We start from the raw sequence: 20,387 nt of genomic DNA, 5'->3' as shown, positions 1-20,387 counted from the left end.
TCCCAGACACCCAAGACCCACTCCAATTTGCGTACCGCCCCAACAGATCCACAGATGACGCAATCTCAATCGTCCTCCACACTGCCCTTTCTCACCTGGAAAAAAGGAACATCTATTTGAGAATGCTGTTCATTGACTACAGCTCAGTGTTCAACACCATAGTGCTCTCGAAGCTCATCACTAAGCTAAGAACTCTGGGACAAAACACCTCCCTCTGCAACTGGATCCTGGACTTCCTGACGAGCTTCCCCAAGGTGGTAAGAGTAGGCAACAACACGTCTGCCACGCTGATCCTTAACACAGGGGCCCCTCAGGGGTGTGTACTTAGTCCCCTCCTGTATTCCCTGTTCACCAATGACTGAGTGGCCAAATACGACTCCAACACCATCATTAAGTTTGCTGATGACACAACAGTGGTATGCCTGATCACCGACAACGATGAGGCGGCCTATAGGGAGGAGGTCAGAGAACTGGCAGCGTGGTGCCAGGATAACAGCCGCTCCCTCAATGTGAGCAACACAAAGGAGCTGATCGTGGACTACAGGAAAAGGCGGGCCGAACAGGCCCCAATTAACATCGACAACGAACTATCATGGTCCAAACATACCAAGACAGTCGTGAGGAGGGCACAACAAAACCTTTTCCCCTTCAGGAGACTGAAAAGATTTGGCACGGATCCCCAGATCTTCAAAAGGTTCTACAGCAGCACCATCGAGGGCATCCTGACCGGTTGCATCACCGCCTGGTATGACAACTGCTCGGCATCTGACCGTAAGGTGCTACAGAGGGTAGTGTGAACGGCCCAGTACATCACTGGGGCCAAGCTTCCTGCCATCCAGGATCTATATACAGTGGTTTGCAAAAGTATTCACCCCCTTGGCATTTTTCCTATTTTGTTGCCTTTTGGGGGGGGTTGTATCATTTGATTTACACAACATGCCTACTACCACTTTGAAGATGCAAAATATTTTTTCGTGTGAAACAAAAAATTAATTAGACAAAAATAAACAGAAAACTTGAGGGCACATAACTATTCACCCCCCCTAAAGTCAATACTTTGTAGAGCCACCTTTTGCAGAAATTACAGCTGCAAGTCTCTTGGGGTATGTATCTATAAGCTTGGCACATCCAGCCATGGATTTTTGCCCATTCTTCAAGGCAAAACTGCTCCAGCTCCTTCAAGTTGGATGGGTTCCACTGGTGTACAGTAATCTTGAAGTCATACTACAGATTCTCAATTGGATTGCATTCTGGGCTTTGACTAGACCATTCCAAGACATTTAAATGTTTCCCCTTAATTAAACCACTCGAGTGTTACTTTAGGAGAATGCTTAGGGTCATTGTCCTGCTGGAAGGTGAACCTCTGTCCCAGTCTCAAATCTCTGGAAAACTGAAACAGGTTTCCCTCAAGTATTTCCCTGTATTTAGCTCCATATATCATTCCTTCAATTCTGACCAGTTTCCCAGTCCCTGCCGATGAAAAACATCCCCACAGATTGATGCTGCCACCGCCTTCCATCACTATGGGGATGGTGTTCTTGGGGTGATGTGAGGTGGAGGTTTGCGCCAGACATAGCATTTTCCTTGATGGCCAAAAAGGTCAATTTTAATCTCATCTGACCAGAGTACCTTCTACCATATGTTTGGGGAGTCTCCCACATGCCCTTTGGCGAACACCAAACGTGTTTGCTTATTTATTTCTTTAAGCAATGGCTTTTTTTCTGGCCACTCTTCTGTAAAGCTTAGCTCTGTGGAGCGTACGGCTTAAAGTGGTCCTATGGACAGATACTCCAATCTCCACTGTGGAGCTTTGCAGCTCCTTCAGGGTTATCTTTGGTCTCTGTTTTGCCTCTCTGATTAATGCTCTCCTTGCCTGGTCTGTGAGTTTTGGTGGGCAGCCCTCTCTTGGCAGGTTTGTTGTGGTATCATATTCTTTCCATTTTTTATAATGGATTTAATGGTGCTCCGCGGAACCTTCAAAGTTTCTGATATTTTTTTATATCCCAAACGTGATCTGTACTTCTCCACAACTTTGTCCCTGACCTGTTTGGAGAGCTCCTTGGTCTTCATGGTGCCGCTTGCTTGGTTGTGCCCCTTAGTGGTGTTGCAGACTCTGGGGCATTTCAGAACAGGTGTATAAAGACTGAGATCATGTGACAGATCATGTGAAACTTCGATTGCACACAGGTGGACTTTATTTAACTAATTATGTGACTTCTGAAGGTAATTGGTTGCACCAGACCTTATTATGCACCACTTTCAGTTTTTCTTTTTAATGATTTTTTTTTAAAGAAGCAATGTTTAAAATTTCACTTAAACCAAATAGTCCAAATTGGTTATGTCCATTACATGAAATCCAAATAAAAATCTATTTAAATTACAGGCAGTAATGCAACAAAATAGGAAAAATGCCAAGGGGGATGAATACTTTTGCAAGGCACTGTAATAGGCGTTGTCAGAGGAAAGCCCATAAAATTGTCAGACACTCCAGTCACCCAAGTTATAGACTGTTTTCTCTTCTACCGCACGGTAAGCAGTACCAGAGTGCAGAGTCTGGGACCTAAAGGCTCCTCAACAGCTTCTACCCCCAAGCCATTAGACTGCTGAACAATTCATAAAAATCGCCACCAGACAATTTACATTGACCCCCCCCTCTTGTACAGTGCTGCTACTTGCTGTTTCTTTGTTAACTTTTTATTTATTTATTTAAAAATATATATATTTGATCTTTCTTTAACTAGGCAAGTCAGTTAAGAACAAATTCTTATTTTCGATGACGGCCTAGGTAACAGTGCCTTGTTCAGGGGCAGAACGACAGATTTTTACCTTGTCAGCTCCAGGATTCAATCTTGCAACCTTTTGGTTACTAGTCCAACACTCTAACCACTAGGCTACCTGCCGCCCCACCTATGCATAGTCACTTCGCCACCACCTACATGTACAGAGAACCTCAACTAGCCTGTACCGGTGCACACTGACTCGGTACCGGTGCCCCCTGTATATAGCCTCATTATTGTTATTCTTATTGTGTTACTTTTTATTATTACTTTTTATTTTAGCCTTCTTGGTAAATATTTTCTTCTTCTTGAACTGCACTGTTGGTTAAGGGCTTGTAAGTAAGCATTTCACGGTAAAGTCTACACTTGTTGTATTCGGCGCATATGGCAAATAAAGTTTGATTTGATTTGAGAGTCATGACAACAGGATGCATGTTTTGAAATATTTTTTATTCTGTACAGACTTCCTTCTTTTCACTCTGTCAATTAGGTTAGTATTGTGGAGTAACTACAATGTTGTTTATCCGTTTTCTCTTATTACAGCCATTAAACTTTGTAACTGTTTAAAGTCAACATTGGCTTCATGGTGAAATCAATGGGCTGTTTCCCTCCTCTCCGACAACTGAGTTAGGAAGGACGCCTGTATCTTTGTAGTGACTGGGTGTATTTATACACCATCCAAAGTGTTATTTTTTATTTTTGCCCATCTACCAATCGGTGCCCTTCTTTGCAAGGCATTGGAAGACCTCCCTGGTCTTTTTGATTGAATCTGTGTTTGAAATTCACTGCTCGTTTGAGGGGGCTTGGGGTACAGAGATGAGGTAGTCATTCAAAAATGATGTTAAACACTATTTATTGCACACAGAGTGAGTCCAGGCAACTTATTATGTGACCTGTTAAGCAAAAGTTTACTCCAGAACTTATTTAGGCTTGCCATAACAAAGTGGTTTAGTACTTATTGACTGTGGACATTTCAGCTTTTCATTTTTAATCAATAACCTAATTCCACTTTGACATTATGGGGTATTGTGTGTAGTAGGCCAGTGACCAAAAAATCTACATTTAATCCATTTTCAATTCAGGCTGTAATACAACAAAATGTAGAAAAAGTTACGTTAAGTCCCTTGCTCAAGGGAATATCGGCAGAAGGTGGCACCGGAGATATTGGTGCCAGAAACCCTCTGGTTGCCCCCCCACCCCTTCATGTCTTTTAGTTTCTGCTTGTTAATCGTTGTGATCTCTGCCAGTTGCCAATATGACAGCCTCCCTCGTTACTATGCAGATATATGCAAACGTTATCATCAGCCTACCAGGTCCGGATTCCCACCTCTTTTCATGTGCGACCTTGCTTATTAGAAAACACAGATAACAATCGTTGTCAGGAGGCTGTCACAATGTTGGATGGGAACGCTGTGGAGAAGGGCACAGGATATGCTGGGGGGACAGGTGTTGTGACACCCCTTCATATTTACAGCATTAGCTCACACCTGCTAGGGATCCTTGTAACCCAGGAACACAGGGGGAGCCCACCCAGTCTGTTTCTTTAAAAGCTAATCGATGCTAATGGTTAGGTGTCCTATTCATACACAGTTTAGAGTGTGAATGGGTTGGTGCTTCTACATTCATGCAGTATAGAGTGGAAATGTGTTGGTGCCTCTCTCCTGTCAGCAGCCCTGTGCTGAGCTGCTGGAGTCGATGCTAAAGCCTGTCACGTTGTGGAGGGGGAATCGGTTGGCTACCCCGGACAGCAACTTGATGAGGCTCCCTGATTAATATACACCTCACCCAAAACATCCCTGCTGCTGGCACACACAACACACACACACACACACACACACACACACACACACACACACACACACACACACACACACACACACACACACACACACACACACACACACACACACACACACACACACACACACACACACACACACACACACATTAACCAGAGCAGTTGGATGACTCAGAGGTCTCTGTGTCTTAGAAGTCTGTATCTCTTGGTTCAAACAGACCCGATGCCTGATTCAAAGAAGCCAGCATGAGTCTCTATGCTCAATCTAACACACACACACGATGCTAGGCCTCTCTTATACAATCACTCTCAGGTCTTATCTCTCCAGCTCAGCTACACAAACACACCCTCTACTTACATCACACATGTCCCCTGAGACAGCATTGGAGAATGAAGACTCTTCTATCAAAGCCCAAAGGAACAGGGACTGAGTAGCTCTCATCACAGTCTCATCCTGTCTGTTCAATAGGACAGGTTAGGATTTCACGAGTATTTCTCATCACACTGTCTCTCCTGTCTGTTCATTATAGGACAGGTTAGGATTTCAAAGCCTCTGCAGTAGAGTTGCAGTATGTCCTCAGATCATCAATAGACATTTGAATGCTGTTTATACAGTGTAACGTTATGCTACTGCAGTTGTGATGTTCTATGTCTCTTGTGTATGTGTGTGTGTAGGCCCTGTGTCCCAGGCGGAGGCTCTGAAGGAGGAGAATGACTCTCTGCGCTGTCAGCTGGATGCCTACAGAAACGAGGTGGAGCTGCTGAAGCAGGAGCAAGGCAAGAACCAAGAACACCCTCCTCCACAGCACAATGAAGAGGACGCCTGCAGGCAGCAACAACTAACCTTTCTACAACAGGCACTACAGGGCATGCAGAAGGTATACTTCTACCACACACGCTATAGCTTCACTTTTTGCAGCAGGTCCTACTTTGGATTTATTTCAAGCAATTCCACAGGCATTTTTATACAGATATAAGTCCTGCAGATTCTAGCTGATGAGAGTCATAGTCCGTTGGTTTTTCTTTCTGGGGCGACAAGTGGTTTAGATGAAAAGTCACTTTTAATGGAGGTGGATAGAGAACTGCCCTCTCAATCACACAGACACAGGCGCGTGCACACATACACACAGCACTAATAAAGAGATGAGAGAGTGGTAGGGAGAGATGCAAGCTGAAAACAAGAGCAGCAGAGGGATGCACGCGGAGTAAGGTGGACGGATCGAGAGTAATAGAAAGAACAATAGAAAGACTTCAGAGGGAGAGAGTCCTTCTAGAATCGGATCACTCCGCTGTCCTAGACGCTCCACAGAAACCAATACCGACCCAGCTTGAAGGGTTTTCTATTAAAATCTCCCTCAGAGAAAACAACCATCATACTGTTGCTAAGATAAACAACCCTCTGAGGCAGGCAATCTGTTGCTCCCATCACCTGCTGGGTCATCAAATATCCTCAAGTTGTCAACGGTCATAGTTAATCTAAATATATATATTTTTAATGTTGGTTTTGAGCATAAATAATGTGTCGTCCTCCTGCTCGTTTGAATAGACCGATGGTAATTACATTTCTAACATTTCCATGAAAAGATTAAGTGAATAGATTAAAATGAGACCAATTGGATGCTTCTTATTGCTCCATACTAAATTGCGTTATCATGCAGGCTCTGGCAAATTACCATAAAATATTATCAGCAGGTGATTTGAGTGTACCCGTGTTCTGTGAATTTCTTCCACTTGTGAGTCATGTTATACTTGCGTATTTCAGCCTAAACCCAACTGAGACTGTGATGGATAAGCTGAAATGGATAAGGAGAAAGGACTTTTCAGCTCCTACGTGGTTCTAATTTGCAGCACCAGAGAGACTAGATAGATAAGCTATGAGCTCAAAGTTCCTACTCGATAGCAAATCCTGAAACATAAGAGCTAACTTGGTGTCCTCTCTGTAGCTGATGCATAAAGGGTTAATAACTAGCATGTGGCATATGCCTGTTGTAAGCAGGCATCTGTGGCTAACTGTGCCTCCTCTGTCTTAAGGGTTAGTTAACATTTGTGTCTTTTAAAGATTAGTTAGCATCTGTAGCTAACTGTGCCTTCTCTCTGTAGCAGACCCTTAGTTAGCATCTGTGGCTAGCTGTGCCACCTCTGTAGCAGAAAATGAAGGGTTAAATAGTATCTGTGGCTAACTGTATCTCCTCTCTGTTTGCAGCAACTGCTGAAGATGTGTGAAGAAATGAAACAGCGGGAGGCAGAGATGGAGAAGACTGTGGAGGACAAACAGCAGCTGGAGAGCCAAGTAAAGAGCCTCAAGGAAGGACTGCAGAGCCTGAAAACACTGACAACACACACACCACAGGTCAGTAAAACACACACACACGCAACATATGCACACTTTACATCTTTACAGTTTGGCTTGTTTGAAAAACTCCTGGGGTTTGAAATGGAATTACATTAGCGGATTTGTGCTGTAATTTTAATTAAATTAGTTCTAAATGAGTTTCAATACATGAGAAATATTTCAGAAATAATTACTCAGCTACTGGAACCCAGGCTGTGGTGGACTTGAGTTACAGTGTATTTAGTTTCATTCCAAATGGTATTGCATTTCTTCAATATCCCAGTGTCAGCTGATCTACCCCTAAAAAAAAATATATACAGTGGGGAGAACAAGTATTTGATACACTGCCGATTTTGCAGGTTTTCCTACTTACAAAGCATGTAGAGGTCTGTAATTTTTATCATAGGTACACTTCAACTGTGAGAGACGGAATCTAAAACAAAAATCCAGAAAATCACATTGTATGATTTTTAAGTAATTCATTTGCATTTTATTGCATGACATAAGTATTTGATCACCTACCAACCAGTAAGAATTCCGGCTCTCACAGACCTGTTAGTTTTTCTTTAAGAAGCCCTCCTGTTCTCCACTCATTACCTGTATTAACTGCACCTGTTTGAACTCGTTACCTGTATAAAAGACACCTGTCCACACACTCAATCAAACAGACTCCAACCTCTCCACAATGGCCAAGACCAGAGAGCTGTGTAAGGACATCAGGGATAAAATTGTAGACCTGCACAAGGCTGGGATGGGCTACAGGACAATAGGCAAGCAGCTTGGTGAGAAGGCAACAACTGTTGGCGCAATTATTAGAAAATGGAAGAAAATAGAAGAAGTTCAAGATGATGGTCAATCACCCTCGGTCTGGGGCTCCATGCAAGATCTCACCTCGTGGGGCATCAATGATCATGAGGAAGGTGAGGGATCAGCCCAGAACTACACGGCAGGACCTGGTCAATGACCTGAAGAGAGCTGGGACCACAGTCTCAAAGAAAACCATTAGTAACACACTACGCCGTCATGGATTAAAATCCTGCAGCGCACACAAGGTCCCCCTGCTCAAGCAGGCGCATGTCCAGGCCCGTCTGAAGTTTGCCAATGACCATCTGGATGATCCAGAGGAGGAATGGGAGAAGGTCATGTGGTCTGATGATTCAAAAATAGAGCTTTTTGGTCTAAACTCCACTCGCCGTGTTTGGAGGAAGAAGAAGGATGAGTACAACCCCAAGAACACCATCCCAACCGTGAAACATGGAGGTGGAAACATCATTCTTTGGGGATGCTTTTCTGCAAAGGGGACAGGACGACTGCACCGTATTGAGGGGAGGATGGATGGGGCCATGTATTGCGAGATCTTAGCCAACAACCTCCTTCCCTCAGTAAGAGCATTGATGATGGGTCGTGGCTGGGTCTTCCAGCATGACAACGACCCGAAACACACAGCCAGGGCAACTAAGGAGTGGCTCCGTAAGAAGTATCTCAAGGTCCTGGAGTGGCCTAGCCAGTCTCCAGACCTGAACCCAATAGAAAATCTTTGGAGGGAGCTGAAAGTCCGTATTGCCCAGCGACAGCCCCGAAACCTGAAGGATCTGGAGAAGGTCTGTATGGAGGAGTGGGCCAAAATCCCTGCTGCAGTGTGTGCAAACCTGGTCAAGAACTACAGGAAACGTATGATCTCTGTAATTGCAAACAAAGGATTCTGTACCAAATATTAAGTTCTGCTTTTCTGATGTATCAAATACTTATGTCATGCAATAAAATGCAAATTAATTACTTAAAAATCATACAATGTGATTTTTGGGATTTTTGTTTTAGATTCCGTCTCTCACAGTTGAAGTGTACCTATGATAAAAATTACAGACCTCTACATGCTTTGTAAGTAGGAAAATCGGCAAAATCGGCAGTGTATCAAATACTTGTTCTCCCCACTGTATATAGGGGGTAGATCAGCTGACACTAGGATATTGAAGAAATGCAATTACATACATTCTAGTGTCCCCACTAGACATTGATTTCAAATAGTTAATTTGGAATCCCATAGAGAGAGGGTCAAATAGAATGCCATATACAGTAGAGAGAGAGACGGGTCATTTAGAATGCATAGAAAGATGAGGGACAGGTCATTTAGTGTTATTTACATTTACATTTAAGTCATTTAGCAGACGCTCTTATCCAGAGCGACTTACAAATTGGAAAGTTCATTCATATTCATCCTGGTCCCCCCGTGGGGAATGAACCCACAACCCTGGCGTTGCAAGCGCCATGCTCTACCAACTGAGCCACACGGGACCACAGTTATAAACTGTGTAATTTGGGTCCTGGATGGTGATTGGCTAAAACTGTATTTCAGTCATGTGTACTGTATATCAGACAATATACCACGAGTATGACACAAAAATATAGTTATATTTATGTTGGTAACCAGTTTATAATAGCAATAAGGCACTTCTGGGGTTTGTGGTATATGGCCAATACACCACGGCTAATGGCTGTATCCAGGCACTTTCCGAAGAACAGCACTTAGACGTGGTATATTGGCCAATATACCACATCCCCTCGCGCCTTATTGCCTAAGTATAGAGAGAGACGGGTCAACTAACTACTAGTTTCACCACCACTGTATCATCTGAGAGTAACTGTCCAGTGAAAATCTAACTTTTAAAAGTTAATATTCTGTTAACTCATATCCAGATAAGGTTGTTGACTCGTGCTATACTCGTATTTGTAGCCAAAGCATTGATTGAAGGGGGAAAAAACACTTAAGACCCCACCTCAAATTTGTATCCTAAACAGACCGTTTCAAAAAAGCTTGCTATTTCCTTAGAGTATAATGTCATACTCCTGAGGAGAATGAGCTGGCCAATCAGCGGTCTAGAGGAGGATGAGCTGGCCAATCAGTGGTGTACTTGCGTGCATATTTGTAATGTCCGGTACATGCCCACACCATGACTACACAGAAAGCTGCTTTTTAACATACCTAATTACCAGGAAAACCATTTCACTCATATTGTAAGTAAATATAGGTCATTTTTCATAGAAATATGGAAACACTGGACAGGTACTTTAACATTCGCCATGTATCACCACTGCTTTTTAAAGCACAGCACCACACCTCCAACTACTCCTAGCTGACTAACTTCTTTACACTAAACCAGCCTGTATAAACTGAAACCGCATTTTACATTCACCACGTGTCAACACCACTGTTTATGGCACTGTGCGAACACACAGACTAAAACAGCTTCATACTAGCCATATACTGTATCTAGATAGTAGGGATGTAACCATTCACCGACAGGCATCGGTCCCTGATTCAAATGTTACAAATACAAATGCGTCGGTCTGCGAACCCCAAACCGATCCAAATGTAACATGCATCGGTCAGACTGCATGTTACATTTGTTAAAGTAACTGTCCAGTGTTTCCAGATCCAATTTACCTTCCAAAAATACCTCATCTTTTGTGACAACTGATGCGTCCTCTCCTTCAGTGTCGAACTGCATTTAACTGTGGTGACAGTCATTGATCTCTTAGTCGTGGCCAAAAGTTTGGAGAATGACACAAATATTAATTTTCAAAGTCTGCTGCCTCAGCTTGTATGATGGCAATTTGCATATACTCCAGAATGTTATGAAGAGTGATCAGATGAATTGCAATTAATTGCAAAGTCCCTCTTTGCCATGCAAATGAACTGAATCCCCCAAAAACATTTCCACTGCATTTCAGCCCTGCCACAGAAGGACCAGCTGACATCATGTCAGTGATTCTCTCGTTAACACAGGTGTGAGTGTTGACGAGGACAAGGCTCTGTCATGCTGATATAGTTTGAATAACAGACTGGAAGCTTCAAAAGGAGGGTGGTGCTTGGAATCATTGTTCTTCCTCTGTCAACCATGGTTACCTGCAAGGAAACACGTGCCGTCGTCATTGCTTTGGACAAAAAGGGCTTCACAGGCAAGGATATTGCTGCCAGTAAGATTGCACCTAAATCAACCATTTATCGGATAATCAAGAACTTCAAGGAGAGCGGTTCAGTTGTTGTGAAGAAGGCTTCAGGGCGCCCAAGAAAGTCCAGCAAGCGCCAGGACCGTCTCCTAAAGTTGATTCAGCTGCGGGATCGGGGCACCACCAGTACAGAGCTTGCTCAGGAATGGCAGCAGGCAGGTGTGAGTGCATCTGCACGCACAGTGAGATGAAGACTTATGGAGGATGGCCTGGTGTCAAGAAGGGCAGCAAAGAAGCCACTTCTCTCCAGGAAAAACATCAGGGACAGACTGATATTCTGCAAAAGGTACAGGGATTGGACTGCTGAGGACTGGGGTAAAGTCATTTTCTCTGAATCCCCTTTCCGATTGTTTGGGGCATCCGGAAAAAAGCTTGTCCAGAGAAGACAAGGTGAGAGCTACCATCAGTCCTGTGTCATGCCAACAGTAAAGCATCCTGAGACCATTCATGTTTGGGGATGCTTCTCAGCCAAGAGAGTGGACTCACTCACAATTTTGCCTAAGAACACAGCCATGAATAAAGAATGGTACCAACACATCCTCCGAGAGCAACTTCTCCCCAACCATCCAGGAACAGTTTGGTGACGAACAATGCCTTTTCCAGCATGATGGAGCACCTTGCCATAAGGCAAAAGTGATAACTAAGTGGCTCGGGAAACAAAACATCGATATTTTGGGTCCATGGCCAGGAAACTCCCAGACCTTAATCCCATTGAGAACTTGTGGTCAATCCTCAAGAGGCAGGTGGACAAACAAAACCCCACAAATTCTGACAAACTCCAAGCATTGATTATGCAAGAATGGGCTGACATCAGTCAGGATGTGGCCCAGAAGTTAATTGACAGCATGCCAGGGCAGATTAAGGGTCAGGACAGGCAAGGGTCAAAAACCAGGAGGGCGAGAAAAAGATAGGCTGGGAAAAACAGGAGCTGACAGGACAAACGCTGGTAAGCTTGACAAACAATACGAACTGGCAACAGACAAACAGAGAACACCGGTATAAATACACAGGGGATAATGGGGAAGATGGGTGACCCCTGGAGGGGGGTGGAGACAATCACAAAGACAGGTGAAACAGACCAGGGCGTGACACATTAATTGTCTGTCATAGCTAATTTGAAAACAATAAATATTGATACATTACTAGCTCAATAAATGACAAGTTAATTAGTGGGTGATGGGGATTTCAGAACCAAAGTGGGGGGACAAAAGCAATTGCCCCCCTAATCTGATAGTGGTAGTGGGGTGGCTCCCTTATGGCTCAGCTCAGGTGCCTACATAGTACATACACTGTATCCATACATTTTTTATACACACACACACACACACACACACAGAAGTCAGCTCAGACAGATCCAGCTCAGAGAAGCCCAGCTCATGAATGCCATCAGCAGCAGATTTTTATTTAGAATGGAAAGTGTGTATGCAACAAATGTTAGTGCATCGCATCGAAACGAATCGCATCGAATCGTTCTCTAATTAAACCGAATCACACCGAATCATTTAAAACTAAAACAAATCGTTCCTGTATCGTATTGGAGCCCTTGACTAGAGATGGGTATCGTTAAGATTTGAACAGTATTACTACTCTTACTGATACTGCTTATCGATCTGGTACTTTAACAGTATTCTTATCGGTTCTTTTTGTTATTTTTTACGGAAGAAAACGAAAGAAATTAGGAACAGAATTAACATTGGTTTATTTTCTGAAATGTTAAATAAATAAAAAATACTATTATTTTACAGCAAAATAAACAGCAATGTTTTGAACAAATCACTATTATAGGCTCTAATAATGTTGTGATGATGGAAATGTAAAACAAATGAAAAACTATTTTCCTGCAGAAGAAAATACAGTAGTATAGAGCAACATGGGTGGGGCATGCAGTTAGGCTGTAAAAGGAGTAAGAGTTCTTAGCAGTTCTTCTGGAGAAAGATCAATATATTTGCCTTCTCTGGCAGAAGTCAGGACCTCTCCTGGCTTATTGTGTTCCCTGCAGTCAAAAATATCCTCTCGCTAGGGGTGGAGGAGACTTGAGCACAGAGGTAGCTTGTTGCAATGTTTGTGAGGAGGGGCAGAGTAGCTCTCTTCTCCCACCACCACATCACAGGATCTTCAGCCATGGGGATGGGAGGCATGCCTTTGTAGAGCTCGACCTCTAGGTCAACACAATCGCTGAGGGTGAGGGACGAGGTGTTCTGTTGGATCGTCAACCTCAACTCCCTGTCCTCCTCTGAGAACAGCTCCTCCAAGGCACTCCTTGTTTTGTACAATGGAGGGACTGCCTCCTCCATTTCCTTCTCCTTCAGACTCCTCCTCCTGTTGCTGGTGCTCTGTGTCTGTCTGCTCCGGCTCCTTTGACAGCCTTGGTGTTGCTCCTGTCACATTGACCTCAACAGTTGCCTTCCTCAGCCTGTCCCAGGTGGCGTCACTCACCGGCCTCCCTTTAAATCTGGGGTCCATTGCTGTGGCCTCATGCAGGAAGGCATGAATGTCCTTATCCTGATAGCGCTCGGAGAGATTCTCCCACACCTTCTCTTTGATGGTTGCCACAAACGTTCTATCTTCATGCTTCACAGTAAAGTGCTCTTCCAGTTTTTGGAGGATGGGTATGATCTGTCCACAGGTGGCATTCTTTTCACATGACACACACAGTGTGGATGTATAGAGGATTCTCATGAGCTGGACAAACTCCTCAGCCTTACAGATGTCCTCGTCCTTCAGACGGTCCAGGTTGTCCTTGGTCAATGCTTTTCGCAGCCGTGGGTCCAAGGCTGCTGCTTGGATCGCTGGATTCCATCTGGTCTTGACATCAAGTATGAGTGAGTGTTGCGGAAGGCCTGAAACAACAAGAAAAAATAACATACATTTAATTACAACACACTTGAATATTTAATTAAATTGTTAAATGTGGGAATTTCAAAATAAAACTTTAAAAGATTGAACTGGCTTCTTACTAAGGCGCTGCTCCATTTCCTTCAAGACTGTTTTGGACATCGAGGATCTCTTGAACCACACGACCACTGCTCTGATTCGGGCTGCCCATTTATCAATGGAAGTCATTTTGTAGATTTTCTGCGATGCCAGATTCAATGTGTGCACAAAGCATCCTATCTTTAGGGTGTGTAGCCTCTTGATGGCAACATCCATATAGCCAGCATTATCAACAGTCACAGCTACAATCTTGCTTGCCTCTATCTCAAACTCTTCCAGAATGTCTGAGATCTCCTTTGCCACTACTTCGCCAGTTTGCGATTTGTACACTGCCCTGGTGTGGAGGACCTTCTGTTTTACACTGCCCTGGCTTGTGTAGTGCACTGTAACAGTGAGATAGTGGTCCTGACAGAGGCTGGTCCACCCGTCTGATGCCATGGCCAGCTTTGGTACGTCCTTCAGCTCAGTGATCACATTGGCATTTTCTACACCATACCAGGTAGGAATGAATGTGTCACTGAGGTAACTCCTGGAGGGAGGGGTATATTTGGGGTTGAGTGCCTTGCTCTCCTCCCTACAGTAAAAAAAAATATTGTTTTCACTTGTTGAATATCATTATTGAATTGTTGTGTTTTGATCTCTCTTCTGGATTGGGAATAGCGAAAATGCATCATAGACGAATGGCTTAATCTTATTGCAAATTAGAAACGGTTGGTGAGATAAAATGTGCAAGATAATGTTTATGCAGCAACAATAAATAGGAAATGTATTTTCTTAATTTCTCCAGTATCGAAAGCAGAACTGATAACGTTGGAGCTTATCGATACTACGGTCTTTCATAATTTAGCCCCGGGGCCCGTTTAATACCGGGTTTCGGTACCCATCCCTACCTTTGACAGTACCAGTCAAAAGTTTGGACACACCTACTCATTCAAGGGTTTTTCTTTATTTTTAATTTTTTTTTACATTGTAGAATAATAGTGAAGACATCAAAACTATGAAATAACACATATGAAATCATGTAGTGGAATGGTGCAAAGCTTTCCGCCATAGGACTCTGGACGTTGGAAACACGTTCTCTGGAGGGATGAATCACATTTCACCATCTGGCAGTCCGACGGACAAATCTGAGTTTGGCGGATGCCAGGAGAACGCTACCTGCCCAAATGCATAGTGCCAAATGTGAAGTTTGGTGGAGGAGGATTAATGGTCTGGGGCTGTTTTAGTGCCAGTGAAGGGAATTCTTAACGCTACAGCATACAATGACATTCTAGCTGATTCTGTTCTTTCCTGTTTCAGCATGACAATGCCACCATGCACAAAGCGAGGTCCATACAGAAATGTTTTGTCGATATCGGTGTGGAAGAGCTTGACTGGCCTGCACAGAGCCCTGACATCAACCCCATCGAACTCCTTTGAGATGAATTAGAACGCCGACTGCGAGCCAGGCCTAATCGCCCAACATCAGTGGAAAGCCTTCCCAGAATAGTGGAGGCTGTTATAGCAGCATAGTGGGGACCAACTCCATATTAATGCCCATGATTTTGGAAATAGATGTTCGACGAGCAGGTGTCCACATATTTTTGGTCATGTAGTGTACCTTACTTAGACTAGATTACCACTAGGCGCTGAAATTTGTCCCCAAGCAGTGATCCATGGGAAATATGGTCATTATAGCATGCGTACGTACAGAGATGAATCATTGGAAGGAAGATAAATCAATTTGCAGAGGGCGTTGCTCTCTAGATTTGTGGTCAGTGTGTGTGTTTGTGTGTGTGTGTGTGTGTGTGTGTGTGTGTGTGTGTGTGTGTGTGTGTGTGTGTGTGTGTGTGTGTGTGTGTGTGTGTGTGTGTGTGTGTGTGTGTGTGTGTGTGTGTGTGTGTGTGTGTGTGTGTGTACACTCATGTCTGCTTACATAAGAATCTGGCATGTTAGACAGTGTTGGCTCTTCTCATTTTTATAATTGACTCTAGCTGGAGATGTCCCTACAAGATGACAGAGGGAGCAAGGAGAGGGCTAATCAAGTCAATGTAAGTGGAAAAGTGCTGTGACACACGCTCTACTTTTTCTCTTTCCCTCTCTCTCCCTCTTCCTCTATTCCCCTCTCTCTCTCTCTTGCTGTCTGTATCCTCCCTCTCGTTCTCCTCTCCTCTCTCTCCTCTTCCAGTGACATGACAAATCATTACAGGCCAATCCATTGCAGAAGGACTTTATTTGTTGCCGGATAAATCAACCCTACACAACTGGGTTAGGAAGTCAAGGGCTTGTCCAATCACACACACATAATAGCATAGTGAGGAGTATTAGCCCACCACGACTGGGTCAGACAGGGCAGCGCCCACACACACAAACACATCAGTCATACAGACACAAACAACCTTCCCTCCCTCCCTCCCTCTGCCAGCCTGTCAGAAACCCACAGTAACCAACAGCTTGATCATTAGTATCACTAAGACTCTCAGCTCTGTCTCTCGCTCTCTCTCTCTCTGTTTCCTCCCTCTGTTAGAACTATTGCTGTCGGCTCCCTCTGTATTGTCTCTCCTCTCTCTGCCTCCTTTGTGTCTCCCCCTTGTGTGTGTGTGTGTGTGTGTGTGTGTGTGTGTGTGTGTGTGTGTGTGTGTGTGTGTGTGTGTGTGTGTGTGTGTGTGTGTGTGTGTGTGTGTGTGTGTGTGTGTGTGTGTGTGTGTGTGTGTGTGTGTGTGTGTGTGTGTTTACATAAGAATCTGACATGTTAGACAATGACGGCTTTTCTAATTTTCATAATTGACTCTAGCTGGAGATGTCCCTGCAAGAGGACAGAACGAGCGAGGAGAGGGCTAATCAAGTCAATGTAAGTAGAAAAGGGCTGTAAATCTCTCTCTCTTCCTCTTTTTCTCTATTCCACTCTATTTCTCTTTCTATCCTCCCTCTTTCTCCTCTTTCCTCCTCTCCTCTCCTTAGATCATTACATGACAGATCATTACAGGCCAATCTTATGCAGGAGGACTTTATTTGTTGCAGGATAAATCACCCAACACAACTGGTTTAGGAAATCAAGGTCCTGTCCCATGTATAGTGGTTCCCGAACAGTGTGCCTTGAGGGACTCTCAGGTGCGCCATGAAACCTTTCCTAATCTAGACTATTTAAATATTTTTACACTCACGTATAAATGTGACCTCTGAAATGCACATGGAATTTGGACTTGCGAGCACTAGTACCGGTCAGATAATACATTAAATGGCACATGGTTACTTCTGTATCTTTGTTTCAAGTACAGTACACGCAGGCTGTTCTTACATTTGCATCATTTGATGGGTGCGCATCACAAACATTAATTTGGTTAATTACGCTTTGTCTGTAAAAACTTAGCACAGGCAAATGTAATTAGGCTAAGCCAGAGGACACACATGGTGCCCAAATTTATGACATATGTCGCGCAGCGAGAGCCGAGGGGAGACGAGCAGATTCGTTTCAGTCAGTTTAGTCAGTCGTCCTGGTGAGCCCTTCCCAGCTAGCTAATAAGGCTTGTGCTAGAAACTTCAGCGAGATTTTGAAACTTGTCAGAGTAATTTTTATCTGAGTAATTCTTTGTTTTTCAGTAATAGTAGTTAACATAAAAAGCAGATGCTGAATATCCCTTTGAGCATGGAAAAGTTATTAATTAGTCTTTGGATGGTGTATCAATACACCCAGTCACTACAGAATGCAGGCGTCCTTCCTAACTCAGTTGCTGGTGAGGAAGGGAAACGATCAGGGATTTCACCATGAAGCCAATGGGGATTTTTAAAACAGTTACAGAGTTTAATGGTTGTGATATGACAGAACTGAGGATGGATCAACAATGTTGTAGTTACTCCACAGAACTAACCTAAATGATAACGAGATAAAATATTCCAAAAACATGCGTCCTGTTTGCAACAATGCACTGAAGTAATACTGGAAAGAAATGTGGCAGAGAAATGTACTTTTTGTCCTCAATACAAAGCGTTATGTTTAGCAACACAACATATCACTGAGTACTAGGGGTGTGAGCGTTTAAACTTTGAAATTAAGTTGGGATCCTTAACGTTATGAAAGATCCCTACCCGAAAAACAATGTTTTTTTTTCACTTAATTAAAATCACAGTTCTGTTATGACAAAACATATTATTTTCTGTGTTATAGCCGATAGGCTACAAAGGCCTGGGGAAGTTGTATAATTAAAATAAAACCAGAGGAGGAGGCGAATTGTAGGCTACTTGGGGAATTTATAAGGCATGCAAGACAAGACTTTGCAAGATGCAGATTACCAAAACATATGAGCATGCTTCTGCCTCTCTCTTCCTCGTGCTGGCCTGCCTGCTCTGTCTCTTCGCTAATGATGCAAGTGCGTTCAGTCTTTGGTCTGTTGCATGTAGAATATCCTAGTTTATTCATGGCACCAATGTCTTCGGGCTAGTCTTGCGTGCACAGGGCTGCCTACTCTTCGTTTTTGCCTCATGAAATTACAGTAGGCTACCGTTAACTTGTATTGATGACGCTTTTTAGGCATCATGGAATGTGGCTACAGTTTTTTAAATGCCAACATGATGCCGACACGAAACAGACATTTTACTTGACTATAAGGAATGTGGCTTCTGAAGCGGGATTTAAATCCATCACTAGGCAACCAGAATTGTCAATCAAATAATATTGAGCTGCTGCGCGCAGCCTGCTTGTCTGCTGCCTGTGCGCAGACCACTCTCTCCTAAAAAAGTACTTTAAAGTTTGTTAAATACAGTGACTTACCAAAACATTTAGTTTAAATAAAACACATTGCTCCCCTACAATAAAACACTGCATAAAAAACTATAGCAGCACATCAATCAGTGGCGTTTATTGTTGTCAGGGAAAAAATACAGAACATTTAGACCTGATGTGGTACTTTTTTAATTGTCTGAAAAGTTATCAATTGCCGCTATCGACATGTTACTGTAGCTGTGTTCTATGACTGTAAAGGGTTGTGGTAGATATAACTTTATTGCTCGGCCGTAGCGGTCATACATGCATAATAGGACAATTATTCTGCATTGTAAATTGATTTGGATTAAAAAAAATGCATTTTAATGGAAAACCCCCCAAAAACTATTAATGTCAGTTTAAAAGTTAAGCAAAATGGTTTATTTGTCACATCCTTACTGAGTACTACTCTTCATATTTTCAATCATGGTTGTGGCTGCATCATGTTATGGGTATGCTTGTCATCAGCAAGGACTAGGGAGTTTTTTAGGATGTAAACATAATACAACTCTAAGCACAGGTAAAATCCTATAGAAGAACTTGGTTCAGTCTGTTTTCCAACAGAAACTGGGAGATGAATTCACCTTTCAGCAGGACAATAACCTAAAACACAAGGTTAAATCTACACTGGAGTTGCTTACCGAGACAACATCGAATGCTTCTGAGTGGCCTAGTTACAGTTTTGACTTAAATTGGCTTGAAAATCTATGGCAAGACTTGAAAATGGCTGTCTAGCAATGATCAACAATCAACAGAGCTTGAAGAATTTTTTAAAGAATAAAGGGCAAATATTGTACAATACAGGTGTGCAAAGCTCTTAGAAACTTATCGCCGCCAAAGGTGCTTCTACAAAGTATTTACTCAGGGGTGTGAATATTTATGTCAATTTGATATTTCTGTATTTCATTTTCAATAAATTCGCAAAGAATTCTAAAAACATGTTTTTACTTTGCCGTTACCGGGTATTGTGTGTAGATGGGTGAGGGAAAAAAATATTTAATTCATTTGAATTCCGGCTGTAACACCACAAAATGTGGAATAAGTCAAGGGGAATACTTTCTGAAGGCACTGTACATCAGTCACAAACACACATACCCCACCCACCCTCTGCCAACCTGTCAGATGCCCACAGTAAACAAAAGCTTGATCATTAGCATCGCTAACACTCTCAGCTTTCTCTCTCTCTGTTTCCACCCTCTGGTAGAACTATTGCTGTCGGCTCCCTCTCTGAATTATCTTCCTGCATTTGTCTCCCCTCTGATCTTCCACTGCATCTGTCTGATGTGAGTGTGTGTGGTGTGTTTTTAGGTGCTGCTGGGTACTGATTGTGTGTGTATTTATGTGCTGTCAAACAATTAAAATAATTAATCTCATCATTTTCTGTAGTTAATTGTGATTAATAGTAATTTTTGAATTTGCTCAAATTTGACCCTAAACAAATATTTTTCTATTTAAAAAGCAGTGCATTGAGTTACAGGCATACTATGCTGTGGGACGAAAACACGAAATAATCTGTATCAGAAACAAAATGCTTCCAATATTTAAGTAGACCTGCCTACTCCCTCAATGTTCTTAAAGTGTAACACTTGCACACTCACAAATACACACACACACTCAAGTACTGTTAAAGCGACAGACAGGCATTCTAAATGAGTGTTCTCCCAATTTCAGATTGTATGGTTGACTACAGGAAAAAAATAACTGGCTCTACAAAGAACAAAGAGCATTTAAATTGTTCAACAGTGTTATGAATTCCACAGAAGACAATAACAACAGGTCAGCCCGGTCTGAATTAATGTA

At 43.0% G+C, this 20,387-nt stretch overlaps 1 protein-coding gene across 4 annotated transcripts in view; it reads left to right on the top strand.

Annotated features, from left to right (window-relative positions):
• The window catches only part of LOC139581091 (ecto-NOX disulfide-thiol exchanger 2-like), a 253,420-nt gene that overhangs the window by 222,390 nt on the left and 10,643 nt on the right, over positions 1-20,387 (top strand). For all 4 annotated transcript variants that reach the window (XM_071410477.1, XM_071410476.1, XM_071410479.1 and 1 more), the window contains exons 10-13: positions 5,251-5,453; positions 6,779-6,925; positions 15,823-15,879; positions 16,623-16,679. In XM_071410477.1, the coding sequence (XP_071266578.1) occupies positions 5,251-5,453; positions 6,779-6,925; positions 15,823-15,879; positions 16,623-16,679 (464 nt within the window). The remainder of the gene's footprint in view (positions 1-5,250; positions 5,454-6,778; positions 6,926-15,822; positions 15,880-16,622; positions 16,680-20,387) is intronic.

This window comes from Salvelinus alpinus, chromosome 7 (assembly GCF_045679555.1).
Source record: "Salvelinus alpinus chromosome 7, SLU_Salpinus.1, whole genome shotgun sequence".
NCBI classification, from domain to species: domain Eukaryota; kingdom Metazoa; phylum Chordata; class Actinopteri; order Salmoniformes; family Salmonidae; genus Salvelinus; species Salvelinus alpinus.
This window is presented reverse-complemented; position numbering and strand designations above follow the sequence as displayed.